The 16,562-nt window shown below is 49.0% G+C and overlaps 7 protein-coding genes across 15 annotated transcripts; 4 read left to right on the top strand and 3 right to left on the bottom strand.

Moving 5' to 3' along the window:
- The first annotated feature begins 107 nt into the window (after nucleotides 1-107).
- On the top strand, nucleotides 108-4,483 carry FOIG_05548 (uncharacterized protein). Of its 2 annotated transcripts, none has more exons than XM_031204195.1 (3): nucleotides 108-2,621; nucleotides 2,682-3,121; nucleotides 3,171-4,483. In XM_031204195.1, the coding sequence occupies exons 1-3, from the start codon at nucleotides 315-317 to the stop codon at nucleotides 3,736-3,738; spliced, it is 3,315 nt and encodes a 1,104-aa protein (XP_031066024.1). In that variant the 5' UTR covers nucleotides 108-314; the 3' UTR covers nucleotides 3,739-4,483. The 2 variants fall into 2 exon arrangements, with proteins under 2 accessions (XP_031066024.1, XP_031066023.1); XM_031204194.1 differs by having other exon boundaries at nucleotides 2,679-3,121.
- FOIG_05547 (uncharacterized protein) lies at nucleotides 3,690-4,829 on the bottom strand. The gene has a single exon (XM_031204193.1). The coding sequence runs from the start codon at nucleotides 4,471-4,473 to the stop codon at nucleotides 3,751-3,753; it is 723 nt and encodes a 240-aa protein (XP_031066022.1). The 5' UTR covers nucleotides 4,474-4,829; the 3' UTR covers nucleotides 3,690-3,750.
- An 887-nt stretch (nucleotides 4,830-5,716) lies between these two features.
- FOIG_05546 (uncharacterized protein) lies at nucleotides 5,717-6,132 on the top strand (the record flags this gene model as incomplete). The annotated part of the gene is made up of 2 exons (XM_031204192.1): nucleotides 5,717-5,733; nucleotides 5,853-6,132. The coding sequence occupies 2 exons, from the start codon at nucleotides 5,717-5,719 to the stop codon at nucleotides 6,130-6,132; spliced, it is 297 nt and encodes a 98-aa protein (XP_031066021.1).
- A 902-nt stretch (nucleotides 6,133-7,034) lies between these two features.
- Nucleotides 7,035-9,989, top strand: FOIG_05545 (uncharacterized protein). Its single transcript, XM_031204191.1, has 2 exons — nucleotides 7,035-8,774; nucleotides 8,828-9,989. Exons 1-2 carry the CDS (start codon nucleotides 7,163-7,165, stop codon nucleotides 9,322-9,324), a joined length of 2,109 nt encoding a protein of 702 aa, XP_031066020.1. The 5' UTR covers nucleotides 7,035-7,162; the 3' UTR covers nucleotides 9,325-9,989.
- Nucleotides 9,602-11,818, bottom strand: FOIG_05544 (uncharacterized protein; the record flags this gene model as incomplete). Of its 5 annotated transcripts, none has more annotated exons than XM_031204186.1 (7): nucleotides 11,598-11,805; nucleotides 10,969-11,487; nucleotides 10,612-10,918; nucleotides 10,483-10,560; nucleotides 10,364-10,432; nucleotides 10,175-10,315; nucleotides 9,602-10,123 (listed from the first exon to the last, which is right to left on the bottom strand). In XM_031204186.1, the coding sequence occupies exons 3-7, from the start codon at nucleotides 10,639-10,641 to the stop codon at nucleotides 9,707-9,709; spliced, it is 735 nt and encodes a 244-aa protein (XP_031066015.1). In that variant the 5' UTR covers nucleotides 10,642-10,918; nucleotides 10,969-11,487; nucleotides 11,598-11,805. The 5 variants fall into 5 exon arrangements, with proteins under 5 accessions (XP_031066015.1, XP_031066018.1, XP_031066017.1 ...); XM_031204189.1 differs by having other exon boundaries at nucleotides 9,707-10,123; nucleotides 10,978-11,487; XM_031204188.1 differs by having other exon boundaries at nucleotides 9,707-10,123; nucleotides 10,612-11,487; nucleotides 11,598-11,818.
- FOIG_05542 (uncharacterized protein) lies at nucleotides 11,332-16,085 on the top strand. Of its 4 annotated transcripts, none has more exons than XM_031204182.1 (4): nucleotides 11,332-11,453; nucleotides 11,529-15,101; nucleotides 15,163-15,470; nucleotides 15,518-16,085. In XM_031204182.1, the coding sequence occupies exons 3-4, from the start codon at nucleotides 15,163-15,165 to the stop codon at nucleotides 15,636-15,638; spliced, it is 429 nt and encodes a 142-aa protein (XP_031066011.1). In that variant the 5' UTR covers nucleotides 11,332-11,453; nucleotides 11,529-15,101; the 3' UTR covers nucleotides 15,639-16,085. The 4 variants fall into 4 exon arrangements, with proteins under 4 accessions (XP_031066011.1, XP_031066010.1, XP_031066013.1 ...); XM_031204184.1 differs by lacking the exon at nucleotides 11,332-11,453 and having other exon boundaries at nucleotides 12,106-13,479; nucleotides 13,529-15,101; XM_031204181.1 differs by having other exon boundaries at nucleotides 11,529-15,470.
- FOIG_05543 (uncharacterized protein) lies at nucleotides 11,849-14,999 on the bottom strand. Its single transcript, XM_031204185.1, has one exon. The coding sequence runs from the start codon at nucleotides 14,798-14,800 to the stop codon at nucleotides 12,743-12,745; it is 2,058 nt and encodes a 685-aa protein (XP_031066014.1). The 5' UTR covers nucleotides 14,801-14,999; the 3' UTR covers nucleotides 11,849-12,742.
- Nucleotides 16,086-16,562: the final 477 nt, after the last annotated feature.

The raw sequence follows: 16,562 nt of genomic DNA, 5'->3' as shown, positions 1-16,562 counted from the left end.
TAACAAACGATCTGATGATGAGTTGCAGGGAATTATATACCATTGGAGGAGGGACTTATTAAGGCCGATAATTAATAGTATCAAAACTAATATCGCACTGTATTTCATTTCGCTGTGGCTGAAAGTCGAGGCTGACGCGCTCTCTCACACCCAGTCTCGCAGTCAACTTACAAGATATTTGTATTTTGTTTCTGTTGACCTTATCATCAACCTTCTTTTCGACAACAAGACTCACAAATCCTTGCCCACACTCACACAAGCTATAAATCACAATAATGGGGATATGACGAAAACTCTGTCGACCTATCAGCACAATGTCCAGCAAGGATGAGGACACCAAGTCTACGGTACCTAAATTTGCATCTTTTAAGTCAAAATCCGAGACTTCCGACTTGAAGGCACCCAAATTTTCTTCTTTCAAACCAAAAGGCAAGGATAAGGATAAGGACACGCCCACAAGCTCTAGCGCTAAGGACGAGGGGCGAGAGCGAGAACGCGAGCGAGATTCCAGGAGGAAACGAAGTCATCACCATTCTGATTCACATCGCGACCATCACCGGTCAAAAAAGCATCGCACACACTCTCGCGACCGACATCGTGAGAAATCGCGAACTGGTCACTCTGAAGCACTTGAGCACCGCCCGCTTACCAAAGTTACACGCAGCAGTGACGATGCATCGCGTCTGTACACCATTGACACCAAAGGTGATCCCTTGATCATTCGCTACGGAGGTCTTGACCGTTCTCAGGTTCCTGTTTACTACCGTGATGGATATGGAAAGGTCCTGGGCACACGGGGTCGTCTTGTAATTCACCGCGATGGACCAAGAGATCAGTTCAGTCTACGTATGCCTGGTGAAGGTTCATATGCCTTGAAAGATAGGGATGGTCTGCGCTCCAGAAACTGGCGTGTAAGACCTACACCGTTAAGAGTCAGGAAGCAAGAGAATGATGGTCAAGGTGAAGAAGACGGGGACTTTTTGGCACTAAGCTCATCTAAGAAGCGCAAACAATTGCATCAAGCCTCTGATTCTTCAGAAGATGAGGAACAGCCGACTTATCGATCCATAGAGGGAAAGGCGAAACCACGTCGATACGATGACAGCGACTTGGAATCCGAGTCAGATGCGGCTGCAGACGATATTAATCTCGATCAGAATAATCCTCTGAAGTGGAAGTCAATTCAGCTCTCGAGACGTGCCAAAGACCAGCCAGATGATATAGATGCATGGCTCGAGCTGGCAAACCACCAAGATGCTCTCTTGAGAGCAGGCGAGGATGTTGATCACAAGGCACTTGAAGCTGAGGTGCACAGTTTTGCGGAGATCAAGCTGTACATGCTTGAATCAGCCTTGTCTAATGTATCAAATCACCAAGATCGCATTCGGGTGCTGATTCCTCTCATGCGGGAAGGTATAAAAGTGTGGAATAGCAAAGTCGCCGCCAAGAAGTGGCTTGATTTGCGTGAGGATGAGGATAAGAGCTTCACTCTGTGGAAGACGCATCTTGATTTTGTCATGTCTAACATTTCTGCTTTCCATTTTGACACCCTCAAGCAAATGCACCTGGATAGAATACGACATGTTTTGTCTCGATCACAAGTGAGCATTGAGCCCGAAGACTTGAAGGAAGCTATCTATGTCTTTCTGAGACTTACCAGGTTCATCCATGACTCTGGTTATAAGGAGCTTGCAGTCGCAGCTTGGCAGGCTTTTCTGGAGCTCAACTTCTTCCGGCCCACGCAACTGGATGACCAGAGTGCAGCCTTCGAACCACTTCGTGACTTCTGGGAGAGCGAAGTCCCGAGGATAGGAGAAGCAGACGCTCAAGGTTGGGCGAAATTTGTAGCAGATGGTGGAGTAGGCGATGCTCCCGAACCACTACAAGATATCAAAGGGCCCGAATACCAGTCCCGAGATGACTACAAACGATGGGCAACCCTAGAGAGCTCACAAGCTGATAAGGCTCGAATTCCGGCTAGAACCATGGATGAAGGAACAGAAGACGACCCATTTAGAGTGGTGATGTTCTCTGACATCGAGCCACTTCTCTTTTTCGTTCCAAAAATTATCCTGCCTGCTGTGCAGGAGCAAGTGCTGGACGCATTTCTGATATTCCAGGGATACCCCCCAACATTCTGGTCTGACCACTGGACCGATGAGGCGTACCATGATCAGTTCCTTGCAGTTTTCACATTACACATGGAGTCGAGTGCTCCCACGCCATTATCAGGAGACGAGGATCCGACTGAGATCCAAAGGAAGCCCCCTTCTTTCCGCCAGAACCCTCTTTGCGTCTCGGAAACGCTCGACGTCCTTTTTCCTCAGTCAGAATGGTTCTCCTATCTACCCTCAAGGAATAGAAAGAATGACGTTGAACTTGGATTTATGGTCAACGCAACGAAGCAACTGGTTCACAATGCCAACTTTGGGGGTTTAGCCACATACCATTTGGCGTTGTCTCAGGTTCAAGATGGCTCTAGCAAGAAAGCGGCAAAGACTTTACTGAAGCGCTATCCGACTAACCTTGGTCTTTACCGAGCATACGCTATTGCTGAGTATGCAAATGAAAATCACGAAGTTGCATCCAAGGTCGTATCATCAGCAACTGAGCTCGCGTCGGTGAGTAATCTGTCTTCTCCGATTTTGACTCGTCGCCATGCTGACCAGTTCCTGCAGAAGTCACCATCAGCAGATGTGTTTGCTCTTTGGAGAACTTGGTCGTGGATGGAACTTCAGGGGGGTGATAAACAGCTAGCAGTTCGAAGATTATGCTCTTCTGTAGACGATGCTCTTCGAAGGTCGGCTGAAACTCCTGAAGTATCATCAACACATATTCTCAAAGCCCACCGAACTTTCTCATCTCTAACGAGTGACTTTATTTCTGGCGCGAACCTCGAGGATGCGAGTACTCTTACCGAGTGCTTAGTCCTGTTGTCGTACTTGACTTCTGAGAGCTGCACAGAACCAATGTCGGCATCACAAGGAACTATTTCGGCTGCGATAGAGACAGTGCACCGAATGTCTCTCGAGTTCAAGTCTCGAGGCTACCAAGCATCTCGCGCTCATGAGCGATTATTGCAGTTTGCGTCGGGGCTATTATACTTGCACGCAACCCGAGGGTGAGTCCTAATTCAAAGATTGTCAGACATGATTACTAACAAAGCCAAGACCTTTCCGTCGTGCATATCTGCTTGAGCAGCTGAAACAGTTCCTGGTGTACTTCCCGAGGAACACCATATTCTTATCACTTTTCGAATGGGCCGACTCCAGTCTTCGCGTCATCGACGAAACAAGAACGCTTCTGCATGAAACAGCCTTGACTCCAGCTCAAGATTGCCTGAGCAGTCGAATTTTCGCCGTCCATCACGAAATCGAACGGGGAAACGTCAACACGACGAAAGCAGCTTTCGAGCACGCCGTATCAAGCGACACTTGCAAGTTCAACACATTTTTATGGATACATTTTATCAGATTCTGCAGCTCACATAGAGAGTTACGACCAAAAGCTAAGGATATATTGTTCAGGGCCTTGAGGCATTGCCCCTGGTCTAAGGATGTCATGATGGAGGCTTTCCTCACTTTGAATAGAGAGATGGATTCTTCGGAACTGAAGGGTATCTTTGAGACCATGACTTCAAAAGGTCTAAGAATTCATGTTGATCTGGAGGAGTTCTTGGATAAGAAGAAGAACGAGAGGCGAGGAGAAAAGAGCAAGCGGCTCACAAATGATAAGTGAATTCATGCAGCATTAAGACACGCCATGATGGTATAGTCTAAGTTGGAACATGTCCCACAAGCCTCCCTGAATCGAAGCACCCAGCAAGATTATTCCTAGTTGCTCCATCTGCTCGGGACTTTTTACTTCAAACGGGCCGTACTCACGCATCTCGAGAAACGAATGTGTGCCCCCCTTTCCTCTGCTACCAGTCCCTAGTGCACAAATGTACTCAACGTACTGGTAATCAAAAGTGGCAATGATGAGGTAAACTTCGCCATGGTCCTGAGAGAGGAGGAGACGTCTAAATTTGGTGTTGGGCTTCTTCAGCACAGGGGGATCCTGCGCTATCCAAGCCGCCATCTGAGCCGTTTCTTGCATACGAATCTTGTGGAGGGTTTTTTCCGACCCGTACCTGATGAGGGGCTTGACTTCGACGATAGCACAGGTTCTGTGCTTGACCCGCAACAGGCCATCCACACGTGCCTCGTACACCTTGGTTGCCGAGGCCTTGACCACGAAGGTCTTTCGATAGATGGTCCACGCCCCCTGGGCATAATCGCAGTGAAGCGTGAGGGCGTTGAGGAACAGAACCAAAGCGGTATTAACGATTTGTTCGTCCTCAATACTCTGGTATTGCTTTCTGACTTCTCCAGAGAGGGGCGAGTGGTACGAGAGCGGGCCCAGCGGGTCTGAATTAAGGCTGGATGTGTCTGAATCGAGATCCAGATTACCAAAGTGCTCATCTATTGGCATATCTTCCTTGGGGGGGCGAGAAGGCGTCTCTGGTCGTGATGTGGATCCCTGGTACCGTCGAGCTACTTGACTCCGTTACTCGAGGACTGAAAGCAACCTTGGGTGACGAAAGGTCTATTTCTTCATCAGAGGGCTTCTGTCTTGGCTGTATAGACAGACGCTGATAGTACTGGACCATTGCAAATGTTCCCTCCGAGATCTTCTTATTGTTTGGGCTAAAGGACTCTATGTATCTCGTCTAGGACTTCAGCGTACCTAAGTAGGATGTAGCCTTCTTAAGCACATCTCTGCTGATCTAATCATGGTCCCTATAATCATTCCTGAACTTAAGGGCACGATGGCCTTTCTACACTGCTATGCTGGAGTAATTATATAGCCCGCCAGCGTTTGTGAGGGAGAAGGCTCCTATTACTATTTTGGTAACTTATTGCTATAAAACGGACGATATTTGAAGTCCTGGCGCTTAACTTGAGATGAAAGGAAGCGAATCAGCTTCCTCCAGTAAAGGTATGCGGCTATGAGATATAGTGGATTGACGTCATTAACGTTTCCCGTGAAGGAGACCTGCGCTTGTTGTTATAATAACCAAATAAATACAAGCAGGCCCATAAAATACACGACTGCCGCTAAGCTAAGCTCTACAGGGTCCCGGAAGCCTCTAAAACTTAACCTAGCATCAACTTTATAATGGCACCTATGCTTTCCCACCTACCCGCTAGTGTAGCCGAGCGCTTGAGCAAGTGAACATCTACATCCGTGACAAACTGGGCGCTTATTCCGAGTCAGAAGGCCTTGATAAGAGCCTCGAGATGCCGCCGCAAAGCCGAGCCACAGGATCATTCCGCCAAAAGGCCATCAGAAAATACCCAAGACGCTGAAGCAGACACGAACCGACACAGAACAGACCAAAGACGGGCGAATCTTGACAAGATCGCCCGTTATATCATCCGTCCACTCAGCTAATCCTCGGACAGACATGTGGGCATGGACTTCTTGAAACTTTACGGCATCAAATGCCACGATATGGACTTCAAAACTGGTCAAGTCGGCAAGCTCGCAGAGCCATACACCCAACTTGTTCAGCCTCAAGTAATCGAGCAATAGCTTAGGGAGATTGGGTCTCCTTCGCTCAAGGACCGTCGAGATTTCGTGAACGAGTTCTCTCGTGAGTTCGGAGATAGTCCCCTATGGGAGGCGACCTTTATGTGGGATCGCCTCTACACTTACATCTCTGAATACGAGAATGCCCAAGGAAATTGTGTCATGACGGCTCGCACCACATGACTCGATGTCAGGTATGAACACTTTATCCCCAGATGCCTTGCCTTGCCAGATTTATCCTATCATATCTATCGGCCCAGCTAACATGATTTGAAAAGCTGCGGTAGTTCCAGGCTCATTGATCGCCTAGGCGAAAAGAACGCCAACTGGCAGCTCAAGGCTCTTCTTCGCCAACATCTCCCCAACCCCTCACGCTATGATCGTGTACCTGATCCTCAGAAGCCTCATGCCATGTGCTATCTGGCAGATGAAGCGCAGCTAGTAGACGGCAAGCTCCTAACCAGCGAGCTCATCGCTTTGCTTGTTGTTGCAGCCGACACAGCCCTCAAAGCGGCCTGGCAAAAGCAAAAGATCATTCCGGTACGAGATGGAATTTGATTACGTACCTTATCTTATCTCCGCATTGCTGACATGAGTTATCTCGATAGGTGACCCTCATCACTGGCTCGCGCAGAACTGTTCGGGTATCCCAATGTATTCTGAACGCAGAGACAGGGGGTATCGGGATACGAAAATCACCCCTCGTATCGTTTCCAAATGGCTTTCGGGCAGACTGGAACAAATGTTTAATGTTACTGGGATGGATTCTAGGCACTCCAGTGGGAAGAATGATGTGACCTGGATACTAGTATCTACTTGATCGATACAGGATCCGTATGTTTGTTATGTTCATGTCTAACACGAGGCGGCTAGGAGTTTGGCGCAAATCAATACAAGGTTTTAAAGGACAGCTATGGTTGGAAATATTCAATACAATGGTTCAAGCCGTACATTTTCAAAGCTGTTTAATATATACGATAGTGAAGCCACCATCCTCGGAACCACCTATCGCTCAATCTTCTGAGCTTGGATCATAAAATCAAACGGCGGCTGTGATTTTACAAGGTGAACCTAGTCCAGCTGAATACTAAAAATAGTATACACCATACGTCGTTGTCTTGACTGAGAGTTTGCCTTCCTTTATACCAAAATTAGGAGATTTGTGATAATACATGAAGAAAGTCTGTTGGCCAAATTATGTGTGATACAATCAATCCACAGCATTTGCCAAGCAACATAGCTAGGTATGTAGCTGTGTGCACACATTTCCTTGAAACGCGTCATGTTTGTGTTGTCTGGTGGGGTCAGAACAGGGGATTTTAGGGGTCTTGGGAGTCTTTATAGCGGGTCTAGGTAGCGCTGAAGCTGAAGCTGAAGCTGTCGTGAGCTGTCTTGGGCCCGAGCTTGAATGTGAGACCATGTGAGATTAAAATGAAGGGAAGAAGAAAAGGTGACCGTGTAAGGGCTTGATAGACCCTGTATCCGTAGAAAAGAAGAAGCCGCCAGGTATTGATCAATTCACTGCTGATCACCTAGATTCCTGTTTTCTTGCGGTAACTACCTTAATCAATGTTCTGAGTCTAGAACCATGCAGGGCCCAGTTACAGCTGGAGACGCCAGTGAAAGCCAAGTTTTGGCTCTGGGCCAAGGTCAAGGTCAGACTCAAAGACAGCGAATAACTTCACGAATCCAACATCACTTGATTGCCCTCTCTTTTCTCCGCTCTCTCCGCTCTCTCACCTCTTCAAAAGCTGGAAAAAATAAGAACTCACATCGAAATAATCATCACAAAACCAGAAACAGAAACATGGCTCATGAGCTCAAAGCTGGCGGAGGTGCCAGCGAAGTCACTCGCTCCCTCTCCAACGTCGACCCCATCATCAGCGGCCAACTCGTCAAGCTATTCCAGTCTCTGGCCGATAGAGAAGACAAGACCTGGAGCAAGGAGAGACTTACCTCCTTCATCAGAGATGTTCAACAAGAAAACTCTTCACCCGCTGTCCAAGAACTTCTCGCCAGAGACCACCTCGATCTAGATGGCTTCATGGCCTGGATGACGTCGTCTCATGCAGCTGCTACAACCCCGCCTAAACCCCAAGATCTCTCATATCCCCTTGCTTCCTACTTCATCAGCTCCAGCCACAACACCTATCTCACCGGAAACCAACTCTCGAGCGACAGTTCGACCAGGCCTTACACCGAAACTCTGCTGCGGGGTGGGCGCTGTATCGAGATCGATGTTTGGGATGGCGATGAGTCTGATCCTGAGGGCACGAGTAGTCCTTCCAGCAGCGATGAGGAGAGAGGTGTGAAAAAGGTTGTAAAGAAGACAAAGAAGAGAAGCACTTTTGGAAAGCTCAAAGAGAAGCTCGCAAAGACGAGTCTTCGTGATAAGGATGAGTCCTCCGACCCCGCCTCCGGCCAACAGCCCGCTCCCGACGCCGATCCCGAGTCTACGGAGCCCGAAGCCGCTATCGTTGAGCCCCGTGTGCTCCACGGCTACACCCTCACCAAGGAGATTTCCTTCCGGGCTGTCTGTGAGGCCATTCGTGAGAGCGCCTTTGTCGTTAGCGACTTGCCCGTCATCGTCTCTCTTGAAGTCCACTGCAAACAGGACCAGCAACTTGCCATGGTCCGCATTATGAAGGAAGTCTGGGGCGATCTTCTCGTCCCTGAGCCCGAGAACGAACCTGATGCTCTACCCAGCCCAGATGAGCTGCGTCGAAAGCTCATCGTCAAGGTCAAGTATGCACCACCTGGTGCAGATGCCACTCAAGAGGAGAGTGAGGAGGAGGACAGGGCGCCAGCCCCTGGTGCCCAGGCTGGTGATGCTCCACCAAAGAAGCCGGCAAAGATTATACAGGAGCTGAGTCGTATGGGGTTCCATGCGCGAGGTGTGTCTTTCAAGAGCTTGACACAGCCAGAAGCTGGCATGCCCACACACATCTTTTCCCTGTCTGAGAAGAAGGTCATTGATGTGCACGAGAAGCAAGCATCTGATCTGTTCAACCACAATCGACACTTCCTCATGAGAACTTATCCTTGGGGCCTGCGAATAGGATCATCCAATCTCGACCCTTCTGTTTTCTGGCGCAAGGGTATTCAGATCGTTGCGCTCAACTGGCAGCGGTGGGATGAGGGCATGATGCTTAACGAAGGCATGTTTGCTGGAACAGGAGGATATGTCCTCAAACCTCAAGGTACATACTCATTCTAAGCCATCTCGCGAACCATTCATCTAACTTCTTTTTAGGCTATCGTCCCAATCGCAACGACGAAGAAACCGAAAACACCATCATCCGGAAATCGCTCCATCTCACAATCACAGTCCTCGCCGCTCAAAACATTCCCCTCCCACCAGGCGACACCTCTGCCAGAGGCTTTGAGCCCTACGTCAAAGTCGAGCTTCACGTCGAAGGACCTGATGAATTCCACGGCGGCCCTGTCCCTAATGAAGGACACGAACGCGAGGGTGAATACAAGGCCCGCACGAAGACACACCGTGGCAACATGGTTGACTTTGCTGGTGAACGTCTCGAATTCCCCCCTGTGCCTCATGTCGTCGATGAACTCTCATGGGTGCGATTTACAGTGCGTGATGATGAGATTGGGAGGGATGATTTGGCGGCGTGGGCTTGTATGAGGCTTGATAGGCTGGGTAATGGGTACCGGTTTGTGCATCTCATGGATTGTGAGGGTCGCATCACGGATGGTGCGATTTTCATCAAGGTTGATAAGAAGTTGGTTTAGCTGGGATTTAGTGGCATGGCGATGATGTGATATTGTATTCTATTTGTCTGGCATATGCATACAATGAGAGCGTTGTTCACAAAGGATACTATTGCTTATTTAATTTGAACCAACAGCTAGACCCGAAGAGACCTGACGTGTCAATGTCGCCCAAGTGTCTAGATAGCGACGGACGCTATATGATTGAAATGGCAGACATTGACATTGCCTCATCTTTTGAGATGGCTCATAAACGGGATCTTACAAGTGAATTCTTCACGAAAAGTCAGGCTGAAAATATATATAGGCACAAATGAAATTCAATTCAGGAGCGAGGAATGTATCATCTCGCTCAATAAGTAGCTAACACTAATACGCTAGAACCTCTCTCAGACAATCATACTTAGTAGTCGTTGTCACCACTGTTCTTGTTTCCCCTGAGCTTGTCCTCAACCTTGTCCTTGACCTTGTCGAGGAAACCACCTGATCGGCTGTTGTCGTTGTCATTGTCACGGCCAGATCCGTATGTGTTGCTGGAGCCATAAGAATCGTTGTCCTTGTTGCTGGAGCCATAGGAGTCATTGTTTCCAGAGCCGTAGCTGTCATTGTTGCTAGAGCCGTATGTGTTGCTGGTGCCGTAAGAGTCGCTGCTCTTGTTGCCGGAACCGTAGGAGTCGTTGTTGCTAGATCCATAAGAGTTGTCGTTATCATTATCACGGCGGCTGGAGCCGTAAGAGTCATTGTTGCTGGAGCCATAAGAATCGTTGTCCTTGTTGCTGGAACCGTAGGTTGTGTCATCATTGTCGCGACGGCTGGAGCCCTGATATTCATGTTAGTTATGAAAGTTTGCTTGGTATAATGATTCACATACGTAGCTGTCGCTGCCGCCGCTCAGACCAGAGTTACCGGACGAGCCATACGAATTGTCGTTGTCATTGTCACGGCGGCTGGAGCCGTAAGAGTCATTGTTGCTGGAGCCATAAGAATCGCTGTTGTCGCGGCCAGATGAGCCCTGAGCTATGTTAGTATGTGCGAGTATAAAGGACTAGTATGCACTCACGTAGCTGCTGCTGTTGTTGTTGCCAGAGCCATAAGAGTTGTCGTTGTCGTTGTCACGACGGCTGGAGCCCTGTTACGTGTGAGTGAGCGTTGATAGGAAAGCTTATAAGAAGAACGTACGTAGCTGTTGTCGTTGTCGTTGTCACGGTTGGACGAACCGTAGCTGTTGTCGTTGTCGTTGTCGCGGCGGCTGGAGCCCTGAGAGACAGTTAGCTTCATGAGAGGGTAGATAGAGCTGAGAGAACATACGTAGCTGTTGTCACCGTAGCTGTCAGACATATTGATTATTGGGGGGTTTTGGTTTGAGAGAGAATAGATAGTTGGTGACGTAGATAGATAGATTGTGCAATGGTATGAATGGAAAATAATCCGAACATGAGAGGGCAAGCTTCTGTTTAATACCTATGTGAGAGAAGCTCCCTCCCTCCCCCTCCAAGCTAACTCAGAGCTCCCCATCTTCATCATGTGGATCGGCAAGCTCCCCCTCCTCCATCACAGGGAGGAATGACGTGCCGCTGTTCCATCGTGGCATGGACCTTGTCTTAGAAAGCTGAAGCTGCATAGACTAGTTAGCAGAATGTTTTAGCTTCGGAACACCCCATGTACTGTAAGTACCCTGCAACCTGCGAGACTTGATAGATGGGTATCAGAATCTTGAGACGATGTGATCATGTCCCACAAGGAACGCGCGTTGACTGAGCTACATGCTGTAACTGTCGTGCCATGAGGTACATGTACCCAGCCCAAAGCTAAGTTTAGCCTGGGAATTTGAAGCCGGTGATCAAATCCTTGGGACGCCTTGTAACCCGAATGTCCTTGGAATAAGCTCTCTGTGGTAGACCCTGCCAAGAAATCGTACGTAGATACCTCTCACGATACTTGGGTCCCTTGATACCCCTCCAACCCCTCTATCACTCTGTACTATATTTACTTTTGAGTAAAAACCTGTTGTTTGTGCATTGCTTAGCCAGTGAGTGCGACATTCCCACGAATCAGCCTCTTCTGCAAGCAATTGGCACGATCAGCCAGTCTCAGCTTGTCTTGTCTGGTGTCGTCATGTTTCTTGTCTGTGATGAGATAGCCCAGGCAAGGTACGTATTGAAGCCTCTCAGGCCATTGATCTGCCTGAAAGACGCATTAGCCTTGATCTAACAGGGAAACGCTAGGCCAAACAAGCAATGAACGGACCCCCCGCGACCCAGCTTTGCAGGGTCCCAGAACCTGGACGAGCTGACCTGTAGGCTCCACGGACTGTGGCTATGCCAGCTCCGAGCTATATCGGTACCAAGCTATCGGCATCGAGAACCAAGTTGCGGTCTAACAAGAAGAGTCCAGATCTTCAGGGCCCGGATGATCGACTCAGATCAAAGCCGAGGAGCAACGGAAATGAACTTTGGCCTGAAGCTTCGCGACGCTTGAGAGGAGGAAAAATCGGCATCAGAGGATGAAATTGCCTGAGTGACATTCCCTCCCCTCATTTGCCAAGACGGGGTCTAAGTCAAGATCGCGCTCGGAATCGGGCCTAGCAACCTTGTCTTGACTCCCCCACTCAAGTTCCAGAACAACTGCTCACTCTTGATAGTGAGAGAACAGGTACTGTAGCAATAGCAACCCCGCTTCACCAGGACCCTTGCCTTGGCAATTGATCCTTTGATTGCCTATCGTAGCTTGTTTCCTTGATATTGATGAGTGCATTCCCAGATTTTCATATCTATTAAGGTCGTATTATCTTACAAGAGCCGGTTATAACTTGCAATCTTTGTCCTCAAACAAGTTCACGAGTGTATGAGTTGGTGGCAGGCCAACACGCCTCGCTGTTCGGTATTCCTCAGACCACCACACCAACAAAAGATATCCAAGCTAAGTCAAACTTCAGGGCATCCAGTTCGTGCCCTGTCCAATACTCTGTCTCCCCACGTGTGGTGATTGCCCGTTCTCAGCAAACTATCGTCGCCCGGCGTGTCCGGCTTCTTCAACGGAGACACACCCAATTCCTAGTAGATCTCGATCTGCTTCGAGCACAAACCGCCTATTGAGGCTAGATACTCAAGCACAAATGACACAATTGCATCGAGGCTCACGGCAACAAGCCCAACACCTGTAACGCCCACATGCGCCTGCGGGGTTTCCCACGACAGCCAGATGATCAGCCCAACGACCCGAAACCCCTTGAAATGTTTCACAACGTCACCATTCCAGGACATAACTATAGTTGCAAATAGCTGCCGCTTGAGTTACTTTATTACATCCTTAATGCAACGTGCAACAAGCTTGTCTTTGACTTTGCGGCAAGCATACACTATCTGACCCGGCAAGGTCAAGAATTCATCCAGAACAGTGCATGCACACTATGGCAACATTGTGCCGAGGGATGTCATCTTCACAGATGGCTAGATCTGTCAGGCCCAGGAAGCGCGCCGCTCATCATGGCAGGTTCCGCGTTTACACCGAGAATCAGTGTTCGACCTCCTCGAGTTCCCCACCAAGCTACCCCAATAGCTGCTCGTTCCACGTCTAGCTCTCCACTAACGAGAATCTGCAAGAACCGTTGCTTGACTGGTTCCCTTAGTACGGGATCCTCAATTTCATTCATGGCTTGAGCAGCAATCGTGAACCATTCTTCCACCAGAGGAAGAGGTAGATATGGGAGTGAATCAACTAGAGCTAAAGCAAGTGAACTCTGCTGAGAATGACGCTCCTCCTGAGTCTCTTCCATCGCAGCTTGTGCGACGATATCTGCTGTTGGTGGCAGCAGACTCGTCGACGCCGTGGAAATTGAAGCTCGAAGCATCTCTAGAAGTGTCTCCGATAGCTGCGGCTCCAGCTCTGCGATGGGGAAGGGAGGTGATACAATCTGCATCACAGTCTTGAAGGCCACTCTGAATTGACGGGATGAGATATGCTGCGGGAATGAGTTGAACAGCAGAGCGATATAGAAAGGTGTAAGTTCGATGGTGAGAGGGCTATGTTGGGGGCAAGATATGGTTGATAGAATGGCGCTGTGTGCGGATTCGAAGATCTCAACCATATTTTGTGTCGTAGGTCCTTCATGAGAAATGTATGCAATCGCTGGTTTGATTATTAGAGCGTCGCATGCATCAGTTGGCAGACTAAGTGGTAAGTGTTCAGATAGATTAAGGTAGAACAGGTCCAATGTTCTTTGCAGATATGTAGTGGATGTCGATGCATCCTCGGAAGGTCGGAATTCCTGGAGGAACCTGTGGCAAGCAGGGGCGCTCCGGGAGATCGAGTCGATCGAAGTGAGATATGTAAAGTTGTAGACCTGGAACGCGCTATTGCCGTTCCTTGAGGAGATGAAGAAGATGTTGCGTAATATGCGAAGCGACTTTGACGCGATGACAGGAGCAGCTATGTCGTTCAACATGCGCGGGTCAAGAAGACTTCGCGAGACAATCGCCTGCAGAATAGCAACCGTCCCAAACATGAGCTTCCTCAGCAAGTTCCATAGAACTGGCCAGGTGCTTGTAATGGTCTCCTGAGTGAGCACATTACCCTCAAGCGCTGGATCTATGTCGCTCAAACGATTCAACCGCCACATATCCAACACCTGGCTGCTAAAGGCAAGAAGAGCGTCTTGCGCGGCAATCACGGCCTGTGTGTCTGTGGCCTGTTGAACAGCGTACCCAGCAAGCTTCGCCAACGGCCCCATGTTGGCTAGAGTAGGTCGCCTATCCAGTTCTTGAATGAATCGAAACGAGGGCGTATTTGGTGACCATGCGAGGAGGTGATTTGGTGATTCGACAACCTCGGAGCTGACTGCCGCCAAGAACTGGCCGTGGCCGAAGCCCTCCTCAGCTGTCACCGTCCACACAATAAGAGGCAACAGCGCATTGCAGTTAATGAGGCTTCGATGGAAGTCAGACAGCAACGGAAAGGCAAAGTTAAGTGCCATGACAACCGATGCGCCTGCGACCGGACCATCCTCGTCGCGACTCTCGAGTGCCAGATTTGCCGCCATCACTACCGCCTCTTCAAGAGTATTCCTCATGCCACGCGACAAAGATTGCCGATTGCTGGACTCCATTCCCATAAGAACACCAGTCAGAACCAGAAGATGCTGCCATCGCCTCGATCGGTCGTCCGCTCCTTTGACGACAGCGCGCGTCCATTCTTCGCAGCTCAATCCACCGCCCTCATGGGGTTCTTTCCGATCGCGATTAGCGACTTCATAGTTATGGATGCGCGCGGCCGCAGTATTGTATATGCTGATAACTCGAACCGAAGTGCGAATGCCGCCTGGCTGGAACCATATCGCAGGGGCCGTTAACAATTGCGACGTGAGAAGGCCGAGATTTAGAGGGTTTGTGAGCTCGGTGAGGAGATGTGTTGTCGACCCGATGATCTGCTCGGTCTTTGCAGCATCGTGGACGTCCGGGTAATGCTGCAGAACTGTTCTGAGGAGTCTATCGGAAGACATATCGACGCATTCGGTCTGTATGGCGAATGGAAGGAAATTGTCGATAGAGATTTGATGGAGTATCTAAGTTGACAATTCCGAGGTCGCGGTTGCGGCTGCGCATGCCGACTTCACGGGCTTTTGCCGAGGCCTGGATGACGTTCCGGAGGCACTTTCAGCTCCATCAGAACCTCCCTTGCACCCCTGTCCCCTGTCACTGCTAATTCCAACACCCCATAATCATAGTCATATCAATCCTATTCTCAACGACACCGCAAGAATCGGCCAAGTTGAGAGCTGTTGCAGCCTCCATGATGGCAGGGTATGTTCAGATTGAGTTCCATCCTTCTTGCAAGCAAAGCGCTAATCAATACAAACGATAGATGGCCCTGCCAAATACTCCTCCACCAGACTATCAAACGCCGCGCTTCCCGTCCCTGAACGTCCAGACTCTATATGACACCACTGCAGACAAACAATTTACCCTCTACTATGTCTTAGATGTTTGGCGATTTACTTTACTATGGACGCTCATTATATATGCATGCTTCCACATGGGGGCAGTTCTGATCGCCATGTTTACCCACGGTTGGAAGAAGTCGTCTTGGAGATATCTATGGGCAGTACCTGTCATCTATCTCGTTATTGCTGGGCTTGAGGCTGTCATGGCCGGGAGTATTGTTGGCTTAGTGTAAGTCGTGTTGGTCTTGCAAACTACCTTGGCTAAAGAATTATAAGGTTGGGAGCTGTTTACTCTGCTGGATACTACGAGATGAACACCTGGATTCCTTGTACCTGGGGGTTCATCAACGTATTGGTACTCATTATTTCCTCTTTCTCAATCCAAGGCGGACTTTGAGGAGGGACTACCAATTACATAATACTCTATCTTCGGCTGGAGACCAGCTTCGATCCGTCGCAAACCACCGATACCTTACTACGTCACGAAGGTGGCCATTTTGCGCTTGATTCTCTGCACAAGAAGGGCTACGTTCTAACTTTAGGGCATATGGAAAGGCCACCGATTTCACACTACGTATTTGTCTGAAGACCAGCCCAAAGTAAGCTGCTTTGACTTCGAATTGCGTTCTGTCGAGTGCGCACTTTGAGCATTGGAACTATGACCATATACCATGTACAGGAGCATTAACCGGTGGAAATCTTCGGAAGAAGTACAGCTTAGGGCATCGGTGCATAGCTTTGTTTACAATATACCCATTGTTGTTTCTAGAAGCAGTTCCATGCAAATAGTGTATATCCAACCATGAGCCTTTGAAACTTCAAGACTTAATAATTGCTACCAGCATAGCTTATCTGTGCATGAAAAGGCGTCTTCCTTCTCCTTTGTGATATCAGCTTCAACGGTCACATTGTCTCAAGCAAACTGACATCTACAAAGTACCCCTCATTCAAAGCTACCTCAAAATCTGGGTTCGAGTCCTGCAGCCTCGAAAATCAGCGCCGATGAGAAGACAAAAACAACCACCAAATAATAAAACGACTTAGAAAATCATCTCAAAGACTGTCGGTATTATCTGCAACTGGTCCAGTACCTGGTCAAATTTACTTGAGGCCATTTGCGGTGTTTTACGGCATTAACAGTGTTTTTGATCGTGGGCCAGATAGCAGCTTCATGTACCTATAGCTCATCGGTACTTTGACTTCCTGGCCACCCTGGAGCCAACGCTCAGGTGGATAGATCCACTAAGCTCAACTCTCTCCTGTAAAAATTCTTTCTTGGCACGCACTGTTAGTGCGGTGCTAGGAGCGGGATTTTCTGCAG

Source organism: Fusarium odoratissimum, assembly GCF_000260195.1.
Source record: "Fusarium odoratissimum NRRL 54006 unplaced genomic scaffold supercont1.7, whole genome shotgun sequence".
NCBI classification, from domain to species: domain Eukaryota; kingdom Fungi; phylum Ascomycota; class Sordariomycetes; order Hypocreales; family Nectriaceae; genus Fusarium; species Fusarium odoratissimum.
The sequence above is the reverse complement of the archived record's forward strand: the minus strand, read 5'-3'. Positions and strand labels throughout refer to the sequence as shown.